General features: G+C 40.9%; 1 protein-coding gene across 1 annotated transcript; it reads left to right on the forward strand.

Moving 5' to 3' along the window:
• Positions 1-123: 123 nt before the first annotated feature.
• Positions 124-15,505, forward strand: LOC115730506 (disease resistance protein L6-like). Its single transcript, XM_048285576.1, has 5 exons — positions 124-639; positions 1,084-2,197; positions 2,356-2,640; positions 2,728-4,380; positions 15,464-15,505. The coding sequence occupies exons 1-5, from the start codon at positions 146-148 to the stop codon at positions 15,503-15,505; spliced, it is 3,588 nt and encodes a 1,195-aa protein (XP_048141533.1). The 5' UTR covers positions 124-145.
• The last annotated feature ends 419 nt before the right edge of the window (positions 15,506-15,924 follow it).

Here is a 15,924-nt window from a genome sequence, read left to right on the forward strand (position 1 = left end):
AATTAAGAACATCGGGTCCGAGACAAGGGGAGGGAGAAAGAGAGAGAGATCTGCTGAAGCTGAGCAAATTATTGCTATGGCGAGCTCAGACAAAGACAGAGAGAGAGAGGGAGAAAGATCTGCTGAAGCTGAGCAAATTATTGCTATGGCGAGCTCAGACGCAGGAACGTCGTCAGGAAGCGATTATCAAGTTTTCTTGAGTTTTAGAGGGCCGGATACTCGAATTGGATTCACGGACTGCCTCTTCGAGAATTTGACCGAAGCTGGAATTTGTGTCTTTCGAGACGACGAAGAGCTCCGCGTCGGTGAAAGGATCGATGGATCACTTCTTCGAGCGATCGACAACTCTAAGATTTACATACCCGTCTTCTCTCGAAATTATGCTTCGAGCCCATGGTGCCTCCGAGAGCTCGTGCAAATCGTGGCAAGTACCTTCAAATCGGAAGGTAATAAAGCGATTCTGCCTATTTTCCTCGATGTGGAACCTAACGATGTTAAGCTGAAAACCCCACTGTATCGCGATGCCATACTCAATCTGGAGCGCGAGAAGAAGTTGAGCAGTGAGCAAGTCGATGCTTGCAGAGAGGCACTCATGGAGGTTGATGCGATAAAGGGATGGGAAGCGAAGAAGTACAGAGGGTAAGTTAGCTAGATACTCGTCTTCCCAATTTTACCTAACACTCAATCGTAGATTTGAAAATTAGGTTATGATTGAGGTGGGAGTTTTATCATAGTAATACTGACCGATGAACCTTTGCTACGTCTTGAAAAAACAAGTGAAACTTCCTAACATGGATATCAATAGCTAGGTAGCCACACACAAAAAAAAAAAAAGGAAAAATTCATTGTGGGAAGTGGGAGGACATCCATTTTGCTCGAAAGTCCCAAGATGGCTAATCTCGTGTATGGAACCAAGTCAAATTTCGAGTCTTGACTTTTAGAAGATCGCTGCTAGATTACGTCAAGATCTCACCACTTATCAAATCATTTCATAGTTTATACGATCTTTGAATAAAATCCTTTCTAGTTAGGTAATCATGATTTCATATTTTCCCCCACTAAAATGTTTTTCTGTTGTAACAGCCACGGGGAACCGATCGGATTGGTGGTTGAGGAGGTTTTGCAGAAGTTGAAGATAAAACATAGATCGGTGACTAAACACTTAGTTGGAATCGATGATCATGTAGCAGCTTTAAGCAAATTATTAGACATCAATTCCAATGGTGTGCGACTCATTAAGATTTATGGTATGGGGGGTATCGGTAAAACGACTCTCGCCAAGGTCGTGTTCAACCAACTCTCTTCTCATTTTGGAAAGTGTTGTTGTTTCCTTGAAGATGTTCGAGCGAGGTCATTAAGAACAGACGGCTTAGTTGACTTACAAAAAAGGTTATTAGCTGAAATCGGCCATCCTGCGGGAACAAAGGGCATAGAGGAAATTGACCATGGAACGAAGAGGATTGGAGAAGTACTTTGCAGTAAGAAAGTGCTCATTGTACTTGATGACGTTGATAACAATGAACAAGTGGAGAAATTAGTTGGAAAGAGTACTTTCTATTCGGGATCCAGAATATTGATTACAACTAGAAATAAAGATGTTTTACGAATCAATCCCCAAAAGTGGCAAATTTTAGATTATGAAATGGAGGTGATGAGTACTGAATGTGCACTTGAGCTTTTCAGCAAGCATGCATTTAACAAAGACTCGCCTTTAGATGATTACAATGATCTTTCAAGGGAAATTGTATATTCTACTGGAAGACTTCCATTGGTCGTTGAGATAATTGGTTCGTTCCTCTACCAAAAACCGCAAGAATTATGGAAAGAGACATTGGACAAGTTAAGAAGAGCACCTCACGAGGATGTTTTTGGAAAATTGAAGATTAGCTATGATGCCTTAAATTTCGAGCAACAACAAATTTTCCTCGATATTGCAAGCTTTTTCGTTGGTGAAGATAAGATGAATGCAATCTACATGTGGAAAGATTGTGAGTTTTCCCCGGATGATGGAGTGGCTGTCCTTATTAACATGTCTCTGATAAAGATTGTGGAGAACAATAAGTTTTGGATGCACGATCAACTTAGAGATCTTGGAAGGAAGATTGTTCATCAAGAAAATCCAGTAAATCCTAAGGAGCGGAGTAGGATATGGATGTGGGACGAGGGCCTCGAAGCACTAAGATCAAGGGAGGTAAAGCACTTACAGAGAATTAATTAGATTCTGGCAATTAATTCCACTACATTGACTTAGGATGCTCTATTTTTTTATTTTTCCTTTTCCATTTTCTAATTCTTTTGCTCTATGAGATAGAATACTGATATCGGTAATTTCCCATTTCTCATTTGCGGATGAACAATAACGTTCAAGCACTATCGCTTGAAAAATCTGGCCGACCTCCCCATAATGTCATTGTTCGAAGTGAAGAAATTGGAAGGTGCGAACATCTAAGATTTCTCAAATTATCTGGTTTAACCCTTGTTGGCGATGCAACAAATCACCTTACCAAATTAAGATGGATTTCTTTGAGTCGGCCTCCGCAAATCAATAAATGGCCCACCATGTCCCTAAAGAATGTAGTTGTTCTTGAATTTTATGCGGTTGGCTTCTTAGATGATTCGAGATTACGAAGCTTAATTAAGGTGCGTAATACCTTTATTTCCACTTGGGTTTCATATAAAGTAATAATGTGATTGTTTATCTATTGAATATTGCATTCATTTTGACAGATCGCCTCAAAATTGAAAGTTCTTTCTCTTGAATATTGTCAGAACATAACTAAAACACCCGATTTCTCTGGATGCCCGAATTTAGAGAGGCTTACTTTCAAAGATTGTTTGAAATTGAGGAAAATTGACGGCTCTATTGGGATGTTGAAGTGTCTGATAGACTTGAAGATTAATCGCTGCGATTCTCTTAAACATTTGCCTGAAGAAATCGGAGACTTAGTGAATTTGCAGTATTTCTTCGTGGCTTGTAGTGAAATAAAGAAACTCCCAAGTTCCATATGGAAGATGAAATCATTACGTGAGTTGCACTTTCAAGGCAATATTTATTGGGAATTAGATTCGTGGGAGTTGCCAAGTGCTGTTGGAATGCTCCAGAATCTGGAAGTGCTTCAAGTCAATAGTGGCTCTTTAAAAGGTGAACTTGCTTTGGAGATCGGAAGTTTGCCCTTTCTAAGAATCCTCAATCTATCAAAGACTGGTATTACTGGAATTCCAAAGAGCATCAGCATGCTTCCTCGACTGCAAAGAATTCAGTTGGCGTATTGTAATATGATTCAAGAGTTGCCGACACTCCCAACAAGTTTGACCCATCTAACAGTGTCATCTAAATCTTTGCTGGTAGTCCCGGATCTCTCGAACTTGACTAATTTGGTTGAATTGGATCTAAGTGATGGTGGAGGTTATGTGGATGATAGATTTCCACCAGAAAAAGGAGTAGGAGATAAACTTCTTCCTACCGGTGAGTTAGGGTGGATTGGGAAGTTATCCAAGCTGACCAAATTGAGCATCGGACTTCCCAAAGTCCCTATTCCTACTGAGATGGCTTCCCTTCCTCTGCTAAACAAACTTACTTTGTTCCATTTGGACTTGCCTGTCTTTCCGCAACTCCCCTTATCTCTGCAAAAGCTGAGCCTTCATAATGTCAATATAGTTGGCTCACTCTCTCCGAACCTGAGAAATTTGTCATGTTTACACATCTGGGTGTCTCGTATGCAAGAAATTCAACTTGATGGGCTTCAACTTCCCCAGCTAAAGGAGTTGCGCGTGCTAGGTTGTGGATACCTCGAGAGATTGACGCTATCGAGAATGAGGAAGCTGGAGGAAGTCAAGGTGGGGGGTTGTCCAAAGCTAGTTGAGATCCAATTTTCTACGGTGTTCGAATCACTGGAGGCATTGTCTATTGAAGTTTGCGAGTCCTTCGAAAGGATAGTTTACGAGTCTGCTGATGAGTTGAATAGTTGTGAGGGGAGACTAATCTTCCCATCTCGAGTCTTAAGTAAGTTGCGTCGTCTCAGCCTGGGGAGATGCCCTAAGGTACTCGGCATTCAAGTCGTAGGTGCGTCGGAATCGTGGGAAGTCTTCAAACTTTGCGATTGTCCTAATCTGCAAAGTCTCGGTGGTTTAGCAAACTTAAAGAACCTCAAGTCTTTGGGTATCCTGAGCTGCAACAGGCTACGGGTTGTCGAGGGCGTCGACGAGTTGGAATTTCTGGGCCGATTGGAACTTTTTGGATGCGGATCGTTGGAAAGGTTGATTGAAGTGTCAACCACCAAATTGCCAAATGATTGCCTAGTATATATCGAAAGATGCAGGAGATTACGTGGAATTAAGAAAAGATTCTTTGGCTCCGTCCAGTCCTTAAAGCATTGTAAGGTGAATCTCATTCATTCTCTCTTCTTCTCTTTTTGATTTTTAAGGTGGACTTGTAATAATGCTGAGAAATAAATATGAAAAAAGAAAACAGTCAAGCCATCATCCATTAATATTTGATCTCACTTATTTTCAGCTCGTGTTTTCTCATTTTCTTCTCTTTCTTTTTATTGTATATGACAAAGTTCTATATGTGCACCAAATTAATTTTTAGTGTGTTTTCTTTCTGAAAAAAGGTGGATGATGTATTTCTGCACCCCCCCTGTTTTTTTGACCTTTCGGACATTTATTTTTGTGGTTGTCGATGCGTAGTTTGAGTCTTGGTTTTAACTTTTACTATAGTCTAAAGTTGATTCCGCACATAAAAACTTCTTAATCTGGCCAAAAATTACCGACAAAACAAGTTTCCATCAAAATCAGGTGGATGGCTTCAGTATATAAAATGTGTGCAGTTGGTGATATGGGAAATCAAACTCGTGCGATGCACATAATCCATGTACACAATTTTGTTCCTTTATTATTATGCGAGTCTCATTTGATTTACGATATTTTTTATATGATATTTCTTCATCTCATATAAGAATCTTTCCTCGTATTCTTATCTCAACAAATGCTGTTAAAAACTACACAAGTGACTTTCACCTGTATCTTTCGTGGAATTTAGAACGACTTCTGTCTATTTTCTTGTTCATAGTATACATTGATCGATATGTATAGCTAATTGATTTGATTGCATAATCTTAATCATTTCATTCCCTTTTTTTTTTTTTAAGCTTTGACGATTGGTTGTGATTTTATTTTTTCAGAGTCACGCTTTCATGCTTGTTTGGATGCTTTTGAAGCTTTGAAGTCAAGTTGTGTATTGAGATGGTATTAGCATATTTCTCTAGAATGACTTTAAATACCGGGGACATCAAGTCGGGAGGCGGGTGAGACCTCATTTTCAATGCGGATAGACGAAGTGCCCTCAAAACAATATTTCTGACCCGTGAATCCATAACCGATTCTTCGCTCGAATTAGTGACTTCGGGATTGGCACATATCTTTCCTGTTGGTTTTGACAACTTGTTCAAATTGCCCGTCTTGCTTGGAGAACTGCAAAAGTTCAGTACAAGCAAATTGAGCATATGCGGAACAATGTTCCGTCAAAGGCCTAATCCAATATCTGAAATCTACTTGTTAGAGCTGTGGACTCGTTCACATGACATGAGCAACGTCCTACATAGTACAAATATGACATGACATTGATACATCTTTCCTATAATCGGGAGTTATTTCGGTCTCAAGAGTGATTGTTATCTCAAAGAATATCGCTCTTCCGTTTCATTTGACTCAAAAGGTTCAACTCAACCATGAATATGTCGGGCTAGAGCAGATTGTGAACCCTACTTCTAGGCTTGTAGCCTTCTAGTAGTTAAATCAGTCGTATGTTGCCGGAGACAAAGATGTCAATATCCTCTTTAAAGCATACTATGGTGAATTTAACACGAGCTTTCCTAGAAAATTAGAATGGGAGAAATCGGACTTGAGACACGATACAGCTAGTAAAAGTTTATAATTTCGGGTGAAAAGGCACCAACAGCAAGCAAATGATGCAGAACATCAAAATATCTTTCACAAGAATAAACATTTGTGTTGATCAAACCGGTACATACAGCAATTAGGAGAGTGTCCAATGTCTCAACACAAGCTGTGATATACAATCCAGCAAAACATAAGGTAAGTTTTTTCCTATTTTGCCCTCTGGGGGGAGGGTGTGGCGGTGGAAAGCACATAACCGACACATTGATAACTCACTGTTAACTCTTGTTAAGTGAAGATTGAAAATGAGGTCTAGATAGATGAAGTGCCCTCACCGATAACTCACTGGGAAAACGGAATAATAGAATTTGAACAAAATTTCATTCAACTAAAAAATGTATGAACATTTGTGTTGATCAAACTAGTAATACTGCAATTAGGAGAGTGTCCAATGTCTCAACACAAGCTATGATATACGCTCGAACAAAAAAAAAAAAACTCATTCTACCCCAGTTGAAAGTTCATTGGATAGCAGAGGAGTGATAAACGGGGCACCTTCATACGCGAAGAAGGTGAATTTTTTCCTATTTTTCCCTCTTGGTAGGGGTGGGGGTGGCGGTGGGAAGCACATAGCTGACGAATTGCTAACTCACTGTCATTCAGCTCTAAAATTACAACTTGACTAGGTACATATGCCTCTCCCCTGTTGAGAAGTGGATCTCACGGCGATATGGCTTCCGGTCAAAGGAGATTTGACTTTTGTCACTTTTGTGTGCTCCCTTGCACTCTCCCCCAACTTGAGAATCCTTGGTGTAACCTGTTGAAGATTGCATATAAACCATGCGATGTTATAAAGCACGGAATGTCCGATCAAAGAAACTAGAATGACAAAGAAAATCTCCACCTGGTTTCATTTAGATGTAGAGAGGCAAGTCTTTTGCTGCTAATTTGAGTAAGCTCTCTCCCAGTTGATGGATGGTTCTCGAGATGACTCTTAATTTCCTCTTATCTCTTTAAAAACTGGTGGACTTGTGGAGGCTCTCTAGAGGTAAATAAAGAGGACGATATATAAGCTGCAGGCTCTTCGCTTGGGACATTTACATAGTAGTAAAAGTGAGCTAAGAAGTGCAAAAATGTTGTGTTGTTGATCCACCGACTTTTTTCTCGAACTCCAAAAGATGCCATCAAATGGGTCAACATGATAGCCTAAACTCAATGAATGAGTACACCAAACCGATACAACAATATGCATTTCTGTCCTTATAACATTGAGCTACATATGCTTATGCTTTCTGAAGTTTCTTAAAATCAACCATTAAGAGTCCATGTTTCTAGAAAGGAGATGTTAATGACTCGTTGCTCTAATTTTCCATGGCAGAAACTTGCCAATCTTATCTTAATACAAATCTTTGACCTCTCATTCTGCATATCACTTAAAGGGCACAGGTTTTTGACCCCCCAAAAAAAGGGCACAGTTGGACCTTCTGAGCGTATATTGCCCTAAGAATATGTGGTTTCCCCTACCAATTCTTCCCTGTTACTCTGCTCTTCACCCAAAGTGGAATTCAAACTTTCGACAATTGACAAATCTTTTCTTGGAATCTCTGCATTGTTGCTTACCCGGGCTGCACATCTACTTGCGTTTGGTACTGTTTTATCTGATGAATAACCTTGTTGATCAGATTCTTGAGTATACATGCTGTTTGACATTTCCAAAGATGATTCTTCTAGATTTTAAATTCGACAGGCCGCAGACTTTGGCACCCAATCATCCATTCCTGGGTTGGACATAGAAGTTGAAGTTACTGAAGTTTCCACCTGAACAATACCATTATCCTCACAGTCGGGAATTGCCTCGGGAAGGCGAGTTTTTGACCGCTGGTGCTAATTCATCTCTGAAGATCTCCATTTGCTTCTACAATCTTCTTCCCACCTTGTTCTCTCTCAGTCATGGGTGAATGATCAAAGCCATCAACCTGGATATCACAAATGACTGCTAAGATCCCGTAGGTGCAATCACGAGTCAAGACTTTTGTTTCGGATGTTTCCTTTTGGTTGAAACTATCTCATGTATCGAAGGATAATCCGAGATGGATGCTTTGGGAACAAGTATTCATGCATCTTCACTACCATCCATCATTTAATCACCACGGGCATTATTCTCCACACAGGTGTATTTGTAAAAGGGTGATATACGTGATCAACACAAGTTTGAAGAGTGACTATCCAAGCTAGATTCCGCATCCATATCGATTGTGTCATCTTCCGCCACGCGATCGACGACTTCCTGATTAACCACTTGCAGATTTCCTTAGGCCGGTCGCCATCCGCATAAAAACTAGAGAAAAAGAGAATCTAAATAGCCCTAGAATTGGCAAAAGAAAAGGGAAAATAACTCGCAAACCCCTTTGAGTTGGCTGTACTATAGCTCCTCCTATCGCAATCGGATCGTCCGCTTTCAAAGACAATGAAGTTCTGTCACATAACATATACATCGGAACAGCTACTTATACTAGCATCATTTTTCCAAAAAGCGATGCCACGAAATAGCATTATCTCTGAGTGAAATTGAGCAGAGAAAAATCTCCTACTCACACCTCTGAAATCAAGACACAGAAGGTAAATGCTGTCTACATAAGCGTTCATATTGCGGTGATAGAGAGAGAAGGAATCTCCATTTCACACCCCGCTCAGTTCATTCTCATTGGTTTTGGAATCCTAAAAGCGAGATTTGGTATGCATGCACACGCACGGACAGCGAGGGATGCGGAGCTGAGGGTAAAGATCATGGAGGTAAGAACCTAAAATGAAGCATATTTCACGGTTGTGTCAATTCACTCTTTCTTCCTCCACGGATCCTGCAACAAGCGCCTGCAGAGATGCCACAATTTCTCTATCCAGGCCACTCTCTCAAGCTCACTCCTTACCTTCAAACCGACAGGGGGAGCTCCTAGGATTCGCCTGCACGGATTCCGACTGCTCCCAAATGTGCAAGCTGCTTGAATTCACCTCACCCCCATATGTGCAAGCTGCTTGGACTCTATCATGGGCTTCTATTACTAATGTCAGATGTGCAATTCTATCTAGAACATGATTTTCTTCTCATAACTCTCACATATCATCAGTATGTTATTTTATTTTATAGCTACTGAGATCCCACATTTGATTTCATTAACGTTTATTGATCGCATTAACTTGAGTGATAATCGTTCTCGCCCAAGAGTTACGATGCCCAAAGGTTACGATAACATCTTGATGGATGACGTTATCCGAAGGGGTGTAAAGGGGAGAATTTAAAAGGGTCATCTAAGCCAAACATTCTATCGTCGGTTTTCATTTTTAACGTACATACGTAACGTATTTTCTATAGAAAACACACACCATCGCTTAGAGAGGGCAATTGGCTAGAAGCACCCATCGTCGATCGTTCATCGCTCCGCGAATTCCGATTTATCATTCGTCTTCATCAATGGCTAGAGGTAAGTAAAGATTCCCTACGTTTCCGCATTCGGTTCTGATTATACGTGATTTTGTTTGACAACGTATAATCGGGACATTCAGTCTTTAGAATTTTCTTACATTTGGTATCAGAGCATGTAAAACGTCTGCCTTGATGATTAGCATTTATTTATGATTGAATTATTGAGTTTTTGGTGAATTTTCGTGAGTTTTGGGTAAATCGAAAATTGGGGTTTTCTGGCCGGAGAGAGAAATCACCGATTCTGGCCAAATTCCGGTGAATCAAGGCCCGGCTTCGGTATTGGAGGGTCCTCTCGCCATGGGTAACAAAAGCCCTAAGGTTTCTCGGCATTTGGTTATTCGCCGGAGATGAATTTCGCAAAGAAAGTTCGCGGTTAGGGTTTGCGTTCGAGAGTTTCTTTTTCCCGATTTCGGGCCAATTCATTCGTCGTTTTGTTCAATTCTCGGACCTATATGTCGCGCCGACGAATTCTATAAAACCCACTAATTAATTCAGTTTATGGTGGGCTGTCGGAGGAGAATTGGACAACGAAATAAGCGGCGGAGTCAGGCGGCAACCTTCTGTGCGCGAGAAGCAGATGCATCGCAATGTGTGGGGAAGAAGACGTGGAGTTGGCAGCTGCAGCCATGGGGTGCACATGGGAGAATTTTAAAAAAAAAAAAATTCTGTTCGCGAAAGGGAAACCTACGGGCGGAAAAGCATGCGCCCGTGAGCCCAAGGGGGCGTGCTGTGCACGCGCCCACTTTGGCAAGTGACGTGGGCAGTGGGGCCCGCGAGCAATTAAAAAGTAAAAGGGGCAGAGCTTTGCTTCCGCTGAGAGTCGAACTCAAGACCTCCGCATTTTAGAGCAGGTCCCCTAACCAACTGAGCTACGAGAACTCACTTTCTCAGTCATTGCAGAATTTCAAATTTTAATCTTGTCCAATGGAAATTACAGTTCTGCCCCTGCTCGTTTGGTTTTAACGTTTTGCCCTCTAGTTGTGATGGAAATTACGGTTTTAACCCCATACAGTTTATTTACGATTTTACCCATTTAGTTAATTTACAATTCAGTTTTGACCTACGTAAATTTACAGATTTTCCCTTATATGCAATATTGAGTATATTTTGCATGAAATTAAATGTCTAGTGATCTCTATATTTTAATTAATTAGAGTTTAGCCACATCAACTCTAATTGATTGAAATTATATATTAAGAGCTTCTAGATCACATATAGTAAAGACATTTACTTGTAATTAATTATATTAATTTAATAAATTTTATCCCACAGGAATTTTCATTTTATTAATATGATTAATTAGGTTGAAATACCATATTAAGTGAGAGAATGTTATATTATTTTATAGATAATGTGATCCCACATTTGATTTCATTAACGTTTATTGATTGCATTAACTTGAGTGATAACTGTTTTCGCCCAAGAGTCACGATGCCCAAAGGTTACGATAACGTTTTGATGGACGACGTTATCCGAAGGGGTGCGAAGGGGAGAATTTAAAAGGGTTATATAAGCCAAACCCTTTATCGTTAGTTTTTATTTTTAACGTACATACAGAACGTACGTTTCTACGAAAAACACATACCATCGCTTAGAGAGGGCAATTGGCTAGATGCATCCATCGCCGACGTACATACAGAACGTACGTTTCTACAGAAAACACATACCATCGCTTAGAGAGGGCAATTGGCTAGATGCATCCATCGCCGATCGTTCATCGCTCCGCGAATTTCGTTTTGTCAATCCTCTTCAACAGTGGCTGGAGGTAAGTAAAGATTCCTTATGTTTCCGCATTCGGTTATGATTATACGTGATTTTATTTGACAACATATAATCGGGACATTCAGTCTTTAGAATTTTCTTACAAAGCAAGGAGCGAAAGGAGCGAATGCGACAGATTCCACTTTGCTAGCACCCTCATGAAGTTACACTTTTGCATGACGAGCATGCCTCTTCTCAGCATTGCGAGGCTCGGGGTGGAGCTTGATCGGGTCCAATCTATAGATTCCCTTTGGAAGATTATCCTCTGCCAGACTATTAAAGTGTCCCGCCCTTGTCACCCGCAACAGCTGCTAGCTCTTCATCATGCAGCGTCCGGAAGAAGACTCGTGTCGTACTTTCTACTCCTGTGATGTGGCAGTTGATGGTGGGTTCAGATTTCCTGCACAGAATGTGAATTCAGATTGCATCCTTCTTGTGCCTCTAGACTGATACTAAAACATCACTTCCATGAGCATAGTCTGATCTATCTTGAGGCAGCCACCGGTGCTGGAGAACGAAAAGCAAACCTGCGATGCAACTCTTGAGGTAACCAATGTGCCGTGGATCTCTATGAATCCCATCGACTTGGCAGCAAATTTGAAATTAAAGTTTTACATTCTTCATATGAGACAGCTAACACCTTCGTCACCACCTATTACCGCAGGTTGGCAAATTTCGACATAGGAAAAAGGGAATGGAAGAGGATGCGGCGAGAAGGACTAGGGATTCGAGATTGATGACGATAGTATCGATAAACGAAGGTTCCGAAAAAGATGATCGGGGGCTACATCTTTCCTGTGATTTCAATTAGTTCAAAATCAACCCGTTCTAAGTTTGAAAACATTTGTTTTGAGAAGTTGTCGGTAATATGTGTTGACTCTAGCTATGACACAATAGAAAAGTTATAAAACATGGAACATCTGCAACTGCAATGCGCATTTGAACCAATAGCATTCCATCTAATGGTCTTCGTCGTAAAAAATTATGGCTTTCTCTTTCCACGATTTTGTCATATAACATTTGATTAGGCTCCCTAATAACGTGTTGACGCGGGCTCTTTCTCTGTTAAGAACATCGGGTAGAGAGAGAGAGAGGCAGAGGGAGAAAGAAACAGAGAGAGATAGAGAGATCTGCTAAAGCTGAGCAAGCCACTGCTATGGCGAGTTCAGATGCAGGAACTTCTTCGGAAGCGAGTACCAAGTATTCCGGAGCTTCAGAGGACCTGACACCCGCACTGGATTTGCCAATGTCCTCTTCCATAGCTTGAGCGACGCTGGAATATGCGTCTTTCGTGATGACGAAGAGCTCTGCCTCGGTGAAAGGATCGATGGGTCCCTTCTGCGAGCGATCGACAACTCCAAGATGTACATACCTGTCTTCTCTCGGACATACGCTTCAAGCCAATGGTGCCTCCGCGAGCTTGCGTAGATCGTGGCAAACACCTTCAAATCAGAAGGTAATAAAGAGATCCTACCTATTTTCTTCGACGTGGAACCTGACGATGTTAAGCTGAAGACTCCGTTGTATCGCGATGCCATACTCAATTTGGAGCATGAGAAGAAGTTGAGGGATGAGCTAGTAGATGCGTGGAGAAAGGCTCTCATGGAAGTCAACCCAATAAAGGGCTGGGAAGCGAAGAAGTACAGAGGGTAAGCTAGCTGCTTTTAAGATGCTTGCTTCCCCAATTTTCCTTAGCAGCTTGTCATAGACGTAAAAATTACAGTAGAAATTCCAGAAGGGCTCTCATGGAGGTCAATACGTTAAGCATTTCACCTCTTAAAGACACGATATTCCATTTGTATAGTCATCCCCTGAACAACAAACCGTAAGATGTCCACTTCAAATGCATAAATACTAATGCACGAACTTTATTAACATAATCCCAAAATTGGTAATCGCGTGTTGAAATCAAGTCATCAAGTGGGGCAATTCTAGCTAGGAAATGGTGATGTTAATGTACCGAATGGCCTATTAGAAGATCACTTCTAGATTGCTAAGGTCCCATTACTTATCAGGTCATTGTGTAGTTTATCCTGTGCTTGAAGAGCATCACTCTAGCTTGGAAATGGTGATTTTACATTCCCCTTCCCCCCCAACCAAATAAAACGGTTTTCTATTGTGGCAGCCATGGAGAACTGATCAAGTTGATAGTCGAGGATGTCGTGGAAAAGTTGAAGATGAAACATAGATTGGTGACTGAATATTTAGTTGGAATTGATGATCAAGTAGGAGAAGTAAGCAAATTATTAGACGTCAACTCTGGTGGTGTGCGACTCATTAAAATTTATGGCATGGGGGTATTGGGAAAACTACTCTCGCCAAGGTCGTCTTCAACCAACTCTCTTCTCATTTTGGAAAGTGTTGTTGTTTCCTTGAAGATGTTCGAGCGAAGTCATCAAGATCTGATGGCTTAGTTGAGTTGCAAAAAAAGTTGTTATCCGAAGTCGGCCATCGTGCGGGAACAAGTAGCATTGACGAAATTGATTATGGAATGAAGAGGACTGGTGAAGCGCTATGCAATAAGAAAGTCCTCATTGTACTTGACGATGTTGATAACAACAAACAAGTGGAGAAATTAGTTGGAAGTACTACTTTCTATTCAGGATCCAGAATTTTGGTCACAACTAGAAATAAAGATGTTTTGCTAATCAATAGACACAAGCATCAAATTTTAGATTATGAAATGGAGGTGATGAGCACTGATTATGCGCTTGAGCTTTTCAGTAGGCACGCATTTAACAAAGACTCTCCTTTAGATGATTACAAAGATCTTTCAAGGGAAATCGTACGTGCTACTGAGAGACTTCCATTGGCTCTTGAAGTAATTGGTGCTTTTCTCTATCGCAAACAGCAAGAACTGTGGAAAGAGACACCGAAGAAGCTAAAAAAAGCACCTCATGAGGATGTATTTGGAAAGTTGAAGATCAGCTATGATGCCTTAAATTTCGAGCAACAACAAATTTCCTCGATATTGCATGTTTTTTCATTGGCGAAGATAAGACTAATGCAATTTATATGTGGAGAGATTGTGAGTTTTTCCCGGACACCGGAGTTGCTGTTCTCATTAGCATGTCTTTGATAAAGATTATGGAGAACAATAAGTTTTGGATGCACGATCAACTCAGAGACCTTGGAAGGGAAATTGTTTGTTTAGAAAATCCAATGATTCCTGAGCAGCGGAGTAGGATATGGATTTGGAAGGAGGTCCTTGATGCATCAAGAACAAAGGAGGTAAAGCACTTCTAGAGAGAATTAATAGTTTGTGACCAAAATTCCTTTACATGTATCAGACGGTGCACCCCTCGAGAGATTGAAGCTGTCGAGAATGAGGAAGCTGAGAGATGTCACAGTGCAATTCTGTCCAAAGCTAGTCGAGATCCAATTTTCGTGGGCGGTCGAAGCACTGGAGGCGTTGTCCATCCATTTTTGCGACTCCTTCAAGAGGCTAGTTTACGAGACTGCTGATGAGCGGATTAGTTGTGAAGGGAGACTGATCTTTCCATCGACCGTCTTGAATAATCTGCGTCCTCTCACCCTGTCCGGATGCCTTAAGATACTCGACGTTCGAGTCGTACGTACGTCAGACTCGGGGGAACACTTCAGACTTTTCCACTGTCCTCATGTGCAGGGTCTCGGTGGTTTATCAAACTTAAAAGAACCTCAAGTCTTTGGATATCCAGAGCTGCAACAGGCTACGGGTTGTCGAGGGCGTCGATGAGTTGGAGCTTCTGGGCCAACTAATATTTTCTAGTTGCAGATCGTTGGAAAGGTTGATCGATGTATCAACCACCAAACTGCCGAATGACTGCAACGTGATTATCTCCAGATGCGGGAGACTAGGTGGGGTTAAGAACAGATTCGAAGGCTCCGTCCAGTCCTTCAAGCATTATAAGGTGAGTCTGGGTCATTCTCTCTTTTCCTTTTCGGAAGAAATATATGAACTCACTCTCAGACAGGAGAATCTAATTGGTGGATGATGTATTTCTGCATCCTCCCCTGTTTTTGGCAGTTCGATAAAAAGCCACTTCAAACAGGAACTAAAGCAAATCGACCATTCAAGCACGGGGTAGAGTTGATTTCTGCTAATTACTTAACATTTAATGCGTAGTCTGGGTGTTGTTTGTAACTCTTGCTATAGTTTAGTCGATTGTATACATAAAAGCTTCTTAATTTAGCTAACAGATGAACAAAACCAATTTTCATCAAAGTTGTGATAGAGCTAATAGGACGAACTGAATTTATGTGTATGCAAATTCACAAAAACGAAATTTCATCCCGTTTTTGAAACTTTCATTGAAGACTGGTTGTGATTTTATTTTTCAGGACTCACGCTTCAACTGGACTACATGGTTTGGACGCTCGTGAAGTTTTGAAGACGACTTGCATGATAATTGTCAGCATGCAGGGAACGGAACTGGCATATTTAGAAAAATGGCTTCAGATACCAAGACATCATTAGGATCCAGGTTAGACCTCATCATTTTCACGTTAAAAAGATGAAATGCCCTTGTGGCAGATTCAAGAGACTTACTTTTTTCTCAATTCAACATTTCTGAATTAGTTACTTCAGGATTGTCGCATATCATTTCGATTGGTTTTGACAACTCATTCAAGTTGCCCGTCTTGCACGGAGAACTGCAAAAGTTTTAGTACAAGCAGATTAGCATATGCAATATGATGTTACGTCAAAAAGGTCTAATCCAACATATGAAATCTAGTTGTTAGAGCTGGCAATGTCTCTAACACTGGGTACAACATAACAGGAATAGCATCACACATAGAAG

Source organism: Rhodamnia argentea, chromosome 9, assembly GCF_020921035.1.
Source record: "Rhodamnia argentea isolate NSW1041297 chromosome 9, ASM2092103v1, whole genome shotgun sequence".
Lineage (NCBI taxonomy): Eukaryota > Viridiplantae > Streptophyta > Magnoliopsida > Myrtales > Myrtaceae > Rhodamnia > Rhodamnia argentea.